Source organism: Bufo bufo, chromosome 7, assembly GCF_905171765.1.
Source record: "Bufo bufo chromosome 7, aBufBuf1.1, whole genome shotgun sequence".
Classification (NCBI taxonomy): Eukaryota; Metazoa; Chordata; class Amphibia; order Anura; family Bufonidae; genus Bufo; species Bufo bufo.
In genome coordinates this window covers 168,473,805-168,487,802 of record NC_053395.1, presented here as the reverse complement: position 1 = coordinate 168,487,802, position 13,998 = coordinate 168,473,805, and the positions used below count along the sequence as shown (strand labels likewise).

Below are 13,998 nucleotides of genomic sequence, written 5' to 3'. Positions count from 1 at the left end.
CCAGACAAACATCAAGTAAAAAAAGGGGGTCAGCACACATCCCATAGCACCGCATTATTGCAAATGCTATACCAGCAAGTTAGAGATATTTGGCAAATCATTTTGTACAAAATTATCTGAGCCCGTCTGCCGAACGTCAAGGCAATCTCTAGTTAGACGGGTTCCTAACACTATATACCTGTTATGTGCCATGGCGGCTAACATACAATTCAGAAGGTGTAGGTTCCACTCACATGCTGGGCCCACCTGAATTTCTGTCATTTTCGGTGCCAAAATGGCCTCCATTGAATCCAGGGAAGACATGAACCAGCATGCACGCTGGGCCCACTCCACACCACCCCCGGCGCCACATGGTCACCAAGGACTGCAATGAGAGTCCACACGCTATCTCTCTCCTGGTGCCATATGGCTTCAGTGAGTGAGGGGGAGCAGGCCAAGCTATATACTAACACTAATTAAAATCAACCTGTGAGACAAACGAGCTGGTCAGGAGTGCACGACTGGAGAGGCAGCCACGCCTCCAGCAAACTGTGAAGTAAAAAAAGGGGGTCAGTCAGCACATCCCATAGCACCGCATTATTGCAAATGCTATACAGCAAGTTAGAGATATTTGGCAAATCATTTTGTACAAAATTATCTGAGCCCGTCTGAATAACATCAAGTCTGAATAACACAGTGGGCACCTATATCCACAAGTGCCTGCAGGTGCCATTAAATTGCTACACAACCAGCCACCATAACTCCTCATGTAGTGCCATTAACTGCACTTTGTACTTAATACTGCTGGATGCATTAAGTAAAGAGAGATGGTTATACTTTTACTTCTGTCCTGATTCTTCAAACTCCCTTTCCGCTGTGCCAAACCCCAGCGGGCGATGGCCTGAGGGAGTGTACTGTGGCGCGGCATCTCATCAGGGTTACTGCCACTATCATCCTCTGCACTGGCTCCTCAGGGGCTCGCTGCACAAGCGAAACAGTAAGTCCAAGTGTTAAATCTTGAATATGGATGGACCCATAACAAGGGCACAATTAACTCAATAGAATCCCATTTAAGCAGAATACAGTGTGATGCCAACTTCATCAAGTGCATATTTTGTGCTGTATCTCCCTCTATAAGGACTGTTCAGTCCAATACATTAAACACAATACAGAACAATAGTGAGGGCGTAGAACTTCAACTCTCAGCCTATGCTGGGACCTGTAGTCTCACAACAGCTGAAGAGGCACAGGGCTGAAACTACTTCCTAAGACAACAGATAAAATAAAGTGACAGCTTAAGGCTCCAATTATAATGGAAGCCATGACGTTTTGACAGATTCCTTGCGTGACACCAATCGACCCTATTAACTTTAATGGGGTCAGCCTGATTTTTGCCAGGGTTTCTATCATTTTTGACACAATAATGCTGAATACTGTGTTATTCTTGCCTTGAAAAATGATGGATAATCAGAAGGAAACCACCAATGAAAAAAGAAACTGAGCATTACATAATGGTAAAATAGATATTATTTATTAGCAATAAAATTGATTTTGTCATTTATATATTTTTACTGGCATTTCCTTTTGGCAGCATATCTGTATAAATACATTGCTTTCTTAAAGGACTGAGTCATCAGATAATGACCTGTTGTTTAAACACGTTTTTATGTAAAATAATGCTAAATATATTTTAAAAAAATTGTTGGTGATTTACATTTTTATTTTCCATGTCACTACCTATGTTTAAACAAATCCTGAAGTCTTTCACTAAGCCCCACTATAGGCAGACGATTCCTGTTATCAAGCAGCAGTTATCTCATTATCATCACAGGCAGGACTACAATGAAAGGTAACTTATATGTATAGATAACACAGGGCATTCATATTATTTAAAGAGGTGGTTCCATTAAAACAACTTATTCCCTATCCACAGGATAGATCATGAGTGTCTATTCAGCAGGTGTCCAAACGCTGGGGCACCTGCAGATCACAAGAATCGGGGGTTATGCTCCCCCACTTGAATGGAGCAGTAGTCATGCATGTTTGCTGCTCCTTTCAACTCATTGGATGCTGCTGGAGATAGCACAGTGCCTCCATTCAAACGGGGAGCATGGACCCCCATTCTTTTGATTGGGAGAGGGGCAGTGATCAGACACTTATCCCTTATCCTGTGGATAAGGGATGAGTTGTCTTAATGGGACAACCCCTTTAAAGTGCATCTGTCAGCAGATTTGTCCCTATGACACTGGCTGACCTGTTCCATGTGCTCTTGGCAGCTGAAGGCATCTGTGTTGGTCCCATGTTCATATGTGTCTGCATTGCTGAGAAAAATGATATTGATATGAAAGTGCTCTCTCCACTCTGATTGACAGGCCAGGTGTGATGAAACTTTTCACTGGCTGGCCCTTTTGATCAAAGTGCAGAGGGCGCAGCAGTTGCAGAGAGAGCAGAGCCTCTAGGTGTATCAACAACACCCCCGTTGCTCCTAGAGGCTCATTTGCATATATTAAAACGTCATTTTCTCAGCAATGCGGACACATATGAACATTGGGACCAACACAGATGCCTTCAGCTGCCAAGTGTACATGTAACAGGTCAGCCAGTGTCATAGGTACAAATCTGCTGACAGATGCCCTTTAATGGTCACAGCTCACCTCCTCTCTCTCCCAGCGCAGTGATCTCTGCACATATCACAGATCATGCCTAGAACACTCTCCCATAGAAGTCGATGCATCATCTTCGCACTACAGGCTAAAGCGTATCTTTGAATGCTGTTGGCAGCTCAGGAAAAATGGCTGCCGCCCCAGAAAAGAGAAGAAACAATCTACAGGGTGGGCCATTTATATGGATACACCTTAATAAAATGGGAATGGTTGGTAATATTAACTTCCTGTTTGTGGCACATTAGTATATGTGAGAGGGGAAACTTTTCAAGATGGGTGGTGACCATGGTGGCCATTTTGAAGTTGGCCATTTTGAATCCAACTTTTGTTTTTTCAATAGGAAGAGGATCATGTGACACATCAAACTTATTGGGAAATTCACAAGAAAAACAATGGTGTGCTTTGTTTTAACGTAACTTTATTCTTTCATGAGTTATTTACAAGTTTCTGACCACTTATAAAATGTGTTCAATGTGCTGCCCATTGTGTTGGATTGTCAATGCAACCCTCTTCTCCCACTCTTCACACACTGATAGCAACACTGCAGGAGAAATGCTAGCACAGGCTTCCAGTATCCGTAGTTTCAGGTGCTTCACATCTCGTATCCTCACAGCATAGACAATTGCCTTCAGATGACCCCAAAGATAAAAGTCTAAGGGGGTCAGATTGGGAGACCTTGGGGGCCATTCAACTGGCCCACGACGACCAATCCACTTTCCAGGAAACTGTTCATCTAGGAATGCTCGGACCTGACACCCATAATGTGGTGGTGCACCATCTTGCTGGAAAAACTCAGGGAACGTGCCAGCTTCAGTGCATAAAGAGGGAAACACATCATCATGTAGCAATTTCGCATATCCAGTGGCCTTGAGGTTTCCATTGATGAAGAATGGCCCCACTATCTTTGTACCCCATATACGACACCGTACCATCAATTTTTTTGTTCCAACAGTCTTGGAGGGATCTATCCAATGTGGGTTAGTGTCAGACCAATAGCGGTGGTTTTGTTTGTTAACTTCACCATTCACATAAAAGTTTGCCTCATCACTGAACAAAATCTTCTGCGTAAACTGAGGGTCCTGTTCCAATTTTTGTTTTGCCCATTCTGCAAATTCAGTGCGCCCATCTGGGTCATCCTCGTTGAGATGCTGCAGTAGCTGGAGTTTGTAAGGCCGCCATCCGCCGAAGGGATGTTCGACTAATGCCACTCTCCAGTGACATGCGGCGAGTGCTACGCTGTGGGCTCTCGCTGAATGAAGCTAGGACAGCCACTGATGTTTCTTCATTAGAGACAGATTTCATGCGTTCACATTTTGGCAAATCCAACACTGAACCAGTTTCACGAAACTTAGCAAGCAGTTTGCTAACTGTAGCATGGGAGATGGGTGGTATCGTAGGGTGTCTTGCATTGAAATCTGCTGCAATGACCTAGTTACTGCGTTCACCAGACATCAACACAATTTCTATCCGCTCCTCACGTGTTAACCTCGGTGACATGTCAATGGCTGTAAACAAAAAGAAACTTGTAAATAACTCATGAAAGAATAAAGTTCCGTTAAAACCAAGCACACCATTGTTTTTCGTGTGAAATTCCCAATAAGTTTGATGTGTCACATGACCCTCTTCCTATTGAAAAAACAAAAGTTGGATTCAAAATAACCGACTTCAAAATGGCCGCCATGGTCACCACCCATCTTGAAAAGTATCCCCCCTCACATATACTAATGTGCCACAAACAGGAAGTTAATATCACCAACCATTCCCATTTTATTAAGGTGTATCCATATAAATGGCCCACCCTGTACAATAAGAAAATCAGATTAGAAAAAAATATGTATCAATGTAGCGCTTAAGGTACAGGTATTTTTTATTACAATCCAGAATGGATTGAAACAGGGTCGAGAGGAAGAAGCCATATTCAAAAACCAAAAGAGCAACTCAGATCAAAGTCTAGATCAACAGTCACGGTCAAGTTCATGGCTAAGTTCATAGGAAACTGACCCTGCAGTTGGTTGCAGATTCCCAGCCACATTTATGAGTCTGAATGGAGTTTGTGTTTGTTTTTATGCACATTTTAAGAGCTTGCTTTGTCGTCTTATTATTACCTATAAATAACACAAATTGACTGTGAGAAAAAAAGAAAAAGGAACAAATCTAGTGTCAGGTGCCGGAGACAGGATGTTTTTTAGGGGAATTTTTTCCTGTTTCTGGTAAACATAAGGGAAGCTTTTGTGTGGCAGATGTAGGAAAGGGGAGGGCGATGTTCTGCTTTTATTGTTTGAACACCTGCTCGGCTTCTGACTCAAGAAAGGCAAAGTCCCATTGATAGGATTCAGACCTGAAAAGGGAGGGATTGATGCTACTGGATAAAAAAAACTTCAGACCACAAATTTTTAATTATTTTGCTGTAACACAAGAGAAAAAGACAATTACTCCCTCTCTTAGATAGTTTCCTGCAGGGTTCCTGTGCGTACAACATCCACACACAATACTTTACTCACACCCCCAGGCAAGGAATTCAGCTCTATTATCTACGAGATTTATAAAAAAAAAAAGGGATGTTATTAGAAAACCGGAATCTTGGCAAACAAGGCACATGAAGCACACATGGTATAAATCCTTAGATACACAATATATCCATTAAACGTACAATATTTTACAGCAATATTATAAGAGAAGGAAGACTATCACCCAATTTTTATCCCTGGATGTCTGCATTCCTTGGACTGTTTTTAATCTTCCTCCTTCTTGAGAATTTTAAGTAGTATTGATGCAAAAAAGATATTAAACGCCATTTCAGTTTTATTGCCAGAAGGGATCAGATATGAAGATTTAATTTCCGAAACTCTGAAATTACGCACTTGTAAACCTCGCTTTATTACGGATTTCACCTCCATAGTTGTGCCAAGAATGTCTGTTTATTAAAAATCGGATTGAAGAATCAACCCCAGGTTCCTGAATTAAGGTTGCTGCCAATATCAGACATTTACTCTCCGAGATGAAGGATGCAGGTCTCATACTAATACATACCTAAGACATTTTCTGCATTCCAGATTGTGTTCTCCCACACTAATTTATCTATATTCTGTTTTGACCTCATTGATGAATCTGAAATTGAGTAGAAGACAACTGCACTGTAGGCGCCTAGTGGATTAGATATGTGGCCTGGAAATTAACTGGGTTAATTGCATGTAAAGTTTTGTAGACTAATAGTAATTTATTAGGATATGTTCACTACTGAGCAGCATTTTATAACTATATATAATCTACATACCGTACATAAAAGTTGAGTAACTTTTGCGACTATATTGTATTACTTATTTTGCACTAATCTTGAGTTACGGTCTGTATCAGTGTCTAGAGTTGCTCTCACAATTGCATCCACATCCATAACAGGTTAGTAGAGTTGAACTAATACAACTAACAGTTAAGGGGGTTCTCCCACAAAAAATATTCTAGATTTTTTAAAACAGCACCTGGATCTGAATACTTTTGTCCTTTTCCTTATATCTCTGTCCACCTGGCTGAAGTGGCCGCACATGCTCAGTTCAATCCTTTGATTCCCATCAGGTCTTCTGTTAGAACCTGTGACAGTTACACGGAGAGAACTGCAACAGAAATGGCACATTCAATTAGAAAGGACTCCCCTCCTGAGATGCAGCAGAAATGACAAACCCCTGTGCTGCACCACAAAGGACCCACTGCTGAGAAAGGATACACCAGCTTTAAATAAATCTAGCAGAGCAATGGAAACTCTGGATTCTTGTAAGGTACAAGGCTGGCTCTAGCTTTGTTAGAAAGAAATTGTCACTATACGACGTCTGACTTCCCTTTTGGAATAACCCCTTTAATTGTCTCCATCAATAGGAGGACCTGTTGTAAAGAGAGATTTCAGCTCTGAAGTTTCAAGAATGGTATATATTTAGCTCGGAATAATTACTCAGTACGAGATAAGTGAGCAATTTATTTAGAATTTGGACTCAGCTATGCTTTCAGGATAACAGTAAGTGCTAAGTAGCCATCTTCATCCTTTACAATTGGAAACAACTTGAAAGAATCCAGGAGGGAGCCACCTCTGGGTCTGTTCATGCAAAAACAGCCTCAGATAAATAGTTAAACCTTAAAGTGAATGTGTCGTGAGAAAGTGACCTATTGTTTAAAGCAAGTTTTATGTTAAACTTTTTTTTTTTTTAATTTTGGTGATTTGTTATTAACGTTTCCATGTGACATTAGACACACATAGATATCTTTACATTTTTTATTTATTTTTTAATACAACTGCAAATACCTAACAGCAGGGTATAGTTTTCTTAGAACATGGCCAGTCTCTTTCCAAAATATGCTGGAGTTCCTATTCCCTCAGGAAAAGATACTATGGAATGCAAAAGCTGAATGCAGATCATCTCCACAGTCTGTTTAGCACGCACCTCCTCCCAAAGGCTGATACTCCCCAATAGGATTCCCATTAGCTTCCTCAGAGGCTGGTTTATGGCTCTGTCTCTCAAGCTGGCTGCTGTTTCCCTGGGCTGCTTCTTGCATCCTCACTGCTCTTTGCTTCCCTCTACACTCTCTCTTCTACATCTAAGCCACTACCTATGGGAGGGAGAAGCAGCCCCACCTAGCAACTAGCTGTAAGCCCTATTAACCCTTTTGCAGACTGTAAAAAGGAAATGTACAACACCTCATTTCCTACATATTTGAAACTTTTTTAACAGTGGGCTACCAACACACTCTATGCTCTAAATGCTGTTTAACTGAACACATAGTAAATACATACAGATATGTGGAGATCAAATTTTCCTGCGTGATCTAGTCATTCATAGTTTGAGTCTGACAGAGTGGTAGCCAACCTTACCTGGCTTGTAGAGGGGAATCCAAAGTATGGGACCTCTGTATGGCATCCATATGTCTGGCACTGCTGCTGCATTGTGGTTTCTGTATATAATGCATTTTCTTTATCTATGCATTGATTCTGACCCTGGACTGCCCGACTACTCTCCTGGATTAACCCTTGCTTGTCTACATTGATTACATTAATTCAAACCCCCGACTGCCTGACCTTTCATTTCCCTTGTCACTTGCAGTATCTCCCGGTTTAACCCCGCTCTGACTCCTACTCTGAGATTGGATTACATTTTGGCCTGACTTTACACTGTTTGTTTCTTTACGTCTTCCATGCTTTAATGGTGGTTTTTGTTCTCCATCTGCTTACTCTGCCGGTTGGCTACTACTCTGCAGACACAACAAGAAAACCCCCAGCAATGAGGTCTAAGTCCCTATGTAGGCGTTAACGGGTGAATTCCTGGGATTTCCAAAGACTCTTCTAAACTGAATGGCGAGTGCAAAGTCCAACCATGGAAACCCTATTAAAAGCAAGCAAACAATTATTTCGTACACATCAAAAAGTAATATTGTCTTTACAATAAGTGAAAATGAGTCAAATGATTCCTTCCTGTGCAATAGCCAGCCAGACACTCAAGAGAAAAAAAAGGAAATAAAGATAAAAATAATGTCAGTCGGTGTGTCATTCAAAGCTAAAGCAGTAAATGTTACCCTCAGCACAGTGTATATCTGATGACGTCATCGGCAGAGTTTGCCAAACAATGTGCTTAGCATCAGGAACAAAGCGTAGTCCTCGAGAAGAAACAGCAAATTGATTTCAGTCTGTCGTACAAAATAAGCAACGCGCAGTCCTTCAGCATATTGTATTTGTTTGTAATGCTTCGCTGGGAACTTTCCATACAAATAAATACAATTTCTTACAATATGTTAAGAAACTGCTTGCTGCTGATTTTACAAAGTATTTTCTAATAGTTTCCCCATTATGGAATTAAACACATGTTTGTGCACAGTCTTAACAAATATGTTCGCTTTGAAGTGTCCCCATTCACATATTACATGTTCCTTCTTTACTACGGCTACAGCGTCAGAACTAGGGCTCCGACCCAGCTTCTTAGTAGTGCGCATTTAAACAGGTTGGGGTTGTGTGTATGTGAGTATATATATATATATATATACACACACAGGGGAAACTCGAAAAATTAGAATATCCTGCAAAAGTCCATTTATTTCAGTAATGCAAATGAAAAGGAATAACAGTAATGCAGCTTAAAATTAGAATATTGTGAAAAGGTTCAATATTCTAGGCTCAAAGTGTCACCCTCTAGTCAGCTAATTCATCCATACCCCCTGAGCAAAGGGTACCTGAGATTGTGACTTTGGGGTTATTTATAAGCTGTAAGCCATAATCATCCAAATTATAACAAATAAAGGCTTGAAATATCTCGCTTTGCCTATAATGAGTTTATCTCATATGTTAGTTTCACCTTTTAAGTTGCATTACTGAAATAAATGAACTTTGCACAATATTCTAATTTTTTGAGTTTCAACTGTAAATATATATATATATATCCTCTTAAAATTCTATGGTTTGATGTATCAGGACATAATAATGAAAAAACCTGGCCCTTAAAATTAGAAAAACCACATACTCTTACGAACAACAACACATGACAAATTACACCATGTCAATATTTATTTTACAAAACCTAGGCCAAAATGCAGAAGCTGTGTGTAAAAAATTAAATACACCCTTACTGCTTCCATAGGAATTAAGAGGTTAAGTAGCAGCCAGATGCCGCTAATCAAATGTTGTAGTTTTATTCCGGCCACCTCTCGGCATGTTTGTCGTGCTGCGGCCGGATCTTTGTCCCGTCCCTATTTTAGTCAATGGGGCCGGAGTGGACTTACGGCGGCACCGTGCACTAGCGGCAGCCTGGAGAAGGCTGCCGCTGGTGTGAAAGTAGCCTAAAGGTGCTGCAGATCATCCGATAAAGGAGCAAAATGCTTGTTCATCAGGTCAAATGATCTTTGGTGCAGACATCTAAATCATCATGTGGAAAGCACTCTGCTGCCCAGAAGCAATTAATTTGTATGAGGATAAGTGATAGCAGTAGCCATCGCTTGTTCCCATACAGTGGAGGCGATCACTGTATGTAAATGCAGCTCTGCTCCTCCACTTCCGACCAGCGTTCCTTCCCGGTAATTGTCTGCTCATCAGCACAGAGTAAATCCTCCTTAAAGGGGTTGTCGTGTAGAGAAAGTTAATACAAGGCACTTAAATAATGTATTGTGATTGTCCATATTGCCTCCTTTGCTGGCTGGATACATTTTTCCATCACATTATACAATGCTTGTTTCCATGGTTATAACCACCCTGCAATCCAACAGCGGTGGTCGTGCTTGCGCATTATAGGAAAAAGTGCTGGCCTCTCTGATGGCCGATGACGTGGCAGCATGCGTAGGCACTCATGCATAGAAGCTCCTGTCCCGGCCACCACGTATCTGCACTGTAGCAGTGGCCATAACCCCTGGATACGAGCAGTGTGTAATATGATGGAAAAATGTATCAAGCCATAAGAGGAAGCAATATGGACAATCATAATACATTAGTAAGTGCCTTGTATTAACTTTGCGTGATAAATGCCATTTGCTGAAGTGAGAGAACCCCTTTAGGACTCTACAGACCTCAGCTATTAAATGTTCAATTTCATGACAACATACTTAGAAAATGACTAAATAAATGTGGCTTGTTTGGAAGAGTTCCGAAAAAAAGCCTCTTCTTTCTAAAAAGAACATGGCAGCATGGTTTAAGTTTGCAAAGTTTCATCTGAACAAACCACAAGACCTCAGGAACAATGGAGGAGATTTATTAAACTGGTGTAAAGCAGAACTGGATTCCACCTTTCATTTTTCACTGCTCTTTTGGAAAATGAAAGCTGGAATCTGATTGGTTGTTATGGGAAACTAAGTCAGTTCTACTTTACACCAATTTGATAAATTTCCCCCAATTTTTTTTGTACAGACGAGACCAAATTGAAGATGTCTGACCATAATGCGCAGCACTATGTTTGAAAACCAGACACAGCATTTAAGCCCAAATACCTCATACTGACGGTGGTACATGGTGGTGGAGGGCTGATGATTTGGGCTTATTTCCAGCCACAGGATCTAGGCACCTTACAATCAGTGATGAGCGGCAGGGGCAATATTCGCGAATATTTGGGCGAATATTCATCATATATTCGCGAATTCGAGAATTTATGATCTCCAGTCATTATTTTCCTGATTGTGAAAATCGGCAATCGGAAAATTTGCGATACGAAAATTTGTGATCAACACTACTCCTAAAGTCAAAGATATTGCAGCCTTCTCATTGGCCCACAAGCAAGAAGCAGTGAGGGATCATGGGTACTGATGAAACAAAATCTAGAATATTTTTGTTTATGAAGACATAGCACTATATTCTAGATAGTCGCGAATTCTCAAAGTGCCATTATTCGTGATTAAATTTCGCGATTAGAATACTCGCAATCAACACTATTTACAGTCATTGAGTTGACCATGAACTCCATCGTATACCAAAGTCAAATGTGAGGCCATCTATGCAACAACTAAAGCCAAAGCTGGGTCAGGACAGTGATCCCAAGCACATCAGCAAATCTAGGGCAGAATGGCTGAAAAAGAAAATAATCAGTCTGCTGCAATGGTCAGACCTCAACCCCATTAAAATGCTGGTGGCGGGTCCTTAAAGCGGTTTTCTCATCTGAGAAATTGGTGGCATATCACTAGGATATACCACTAAAGTCAGAGAGATGCTGGTCCTACCTCTGGGACCCACACCTATCTCCAGAATGGGCCCCTTAAAGTGAAGGACAGTGCATTCATTTCTATGGGATTTCCAGAAATATCCGAGCGAGCATGCTCATCTATTTTCAGAAGTCCCATTGAAAGGAATGGAGAGCACACCGCTCAAGCACTGCCATCATTCCATCCACTTCTGTAGGACTGCACGAGATAGCTGAGCCAGTTATTTTTGGTAGTCCCATAGAAATGAATAGTGGGAGGCCTCGTATATACAGCTGCTTTCCACTCACTTCGGGGCCCTTCTGGAAGATAGCAATATGATACCAATTTCTCAGATGAGACAACCCCTTTAAGAGAGCTATTCTGAAGACCATCTAAAGACCAGATTTTTTTAAAATATTGTCCTGATACCTAAAACCATTGAATTTAAAGAGGGTGCATACACCAACATTATACATACTGTATCGATAAGAAGTTGGTAACATAAAGTAATTTGATAACTGTAGTATAAAACTTTATGCCTTAGTGGCTTGAGAGTTAGGGTACGGCCACACGGAATGGCGGTGATACGGTTGGGTTGTGGCCATGCTGCGGTCAAGAACCGTGCGGCCATTAAAAATGAAGACTGACTATACAGTGTGGTCTTCATTAGTTAAATAAAAAGGCAGCCGCGGCTAATGGACAATGCGGTTCTTAAATACTGCATGGCCGCAACCCGACCGTCTCGACCCGGCCGCTCTGTGTGGCCGTACCCTTAGAGATCTCAGCAGCTTTACCTGCAGACCCACACAAAATGATGTCACAAGTAAGACACTTGGCTCTGCTACATCTTTATCCCTCTGTCAAAATTGTAAGTGACTCTTACTTGATGTTGGTCGTATAGATGAAGCAATGTTATTCTATACCGAGGGTGCAGCTTTTTTAAAAGTTCTAAATTAATACTAAAAAATATAGGAAAGTAGTGAAGGAGAAATATTCCAAATGTTGCTCATATAGGTTTAGACAACAAAAGGTTCAGTAACTGGATTAGAGGAGACGTATATTGTTCCACATTCTTCATTTTCCATCTCGAACATCTTTGATTAAGGTATGGATGATCACCACGGGATTACTTCCTAAATATATATTTATCTCTTCATCTATCCATGACCAGGACATTTTTTCTTTAAAGGATTATCCTCCCTGGCTGTAGCATTTCATCTTTTCCCCTCACACGCTCTCATTGTCCTTCTCTCTTTTTGCTCTGACAATCCTCCTTCAGATACCAAACGTGACTCGCCTGTGATTTTTTAGCAAGGTGAGTGAGGGTCAGCAAACACTGAAAGTATTAACGCACATGGTATGTTTTAACCAAACATCAAATATTGGTTTTCAGGAGTTGAAATAAAGGAACCTCTGGCATTAACCTTTTCATGGTCCCTCATAATGGAGATCGCAATCTCCCTTCTTGAAAGCTGTTTGCGTTTTTTAATTATTACTATGTCAGCTTTAAATCAAGTGAGAAATTTCTGATTTTGAGGAGCAGCCTACGGATTGAAGCCATTTTACTCTAAATAAAAAGTTATTTTGTTTTTATTACCTTTGGAAAGTTCACCCACTCTACATTCCTGGTGGCCAGCCCCTCCACTTTAAACTTTCCTGACCTTTTCAATGGTACGCAGTCCCTCTAGAAAGACCCTAAGAGTCTGCTGCAGAATAACATGGCAGATAATAATCAGTTTAGGCCAGGTTAAGAATTTCATCGTATAATTTGGGAAAGCCATTGAGTTGTTGCTATAAGATTGATAGAGATTTTAATACAGGAAACAATGGGAAAGTTTTAGAGAAAAGCCACGATAAACATGAACAGACCATGGGGGAAATTTATCAAGAGGGGGAAATTTGAAGTCCGTTTTGCTTGAGTCTGTGTTGGAGTACTTTATGCTACATTTATCAAATGTCTCATGCTACTTGATAAATTTGTCTTATCCTTAAACCGAACACTTTTGTCTAGAGAAGCTCCTCCAGTTTTCCTACTCCACCCTCTCCTGGAGTGAGAGTGACTTTTTTTTTTTTTTTTTAAGTGTCAATGATAAATCTGGAGTGAAACTCATTAACATAGCTTATCACACCTACTTTTCCACCCACATTACAAAACTGGAGTGAGTGGTGGTATAAAAATGCAAAAAGTTGCAAAATTGTGCGCAAGCGAGTGCAAAAAGTCACAAAAGCCCTATTTTTGTGACTTTTTGATGCCAGAATTCTGGAGTAAAGGTACAATAAATCAGGACCCATGTGTTCCCTCTAAATTTATGGAGAAGACCTCCTGCAGACAACCTCATTGCGGATTTGTGCTGTACAGAACTGCAGAACAGTGCCCGTAGAAATCTGGGGGCTCATACCTCCATGTGTCTCTAATTTTATAGGCATACAGAGGTTTTTGATCATGCAAAGAATAACTGTGATATGACCCAACTTTTACCATCTTACAGAAGTATTCTCTTCATGACAGAAAACAGTGGCACTTGGAAGCACTCTATGATGGCTCACAGGCTCCATTATATAAAAATATATCGACTTCATGTGCCCTCAAAGAGGCTCTGCATACTCAGTTGACACTGTAAGCATAGTGTCCATTGTAGTGGCATTTAGGGGAATATCAAGAGCTCTAGAATTAGGCCCCTTTCACATGAGCGAGTTTTCCGCACGGGTGCAATGCATGAAGTGAAAG

At 40.9% G+C, this 13,998-nt stretch overlaps 1 protein-coding gene across 1 annotated transcript in view; it reads right to left on the bottom strand.

Moving 5' to 3' along the window:
• IQCA1 (IQ motif containing with AAA domain 1) overlaps positions 1–6,246 on the bottom strand; it is a 280,666-nt gene extending 274,420 nt beyond the window's left edge. The window contains exon 1 of the mRNA XM_040441110.1: positions 6,119–6,246. Within this exon, the coding sequence (XP_040297044.1) occupies positions 6,119–6,183 (65 nt within the window). The 5' untranslated portion in view covers positions 6,184–6,246. The remainder of the gene's footprint in view (positions 1–6,118) is intronic.
• Between the last annotated feature and the right edge of the window lie 7,752 nt (positions 6,247–13,998).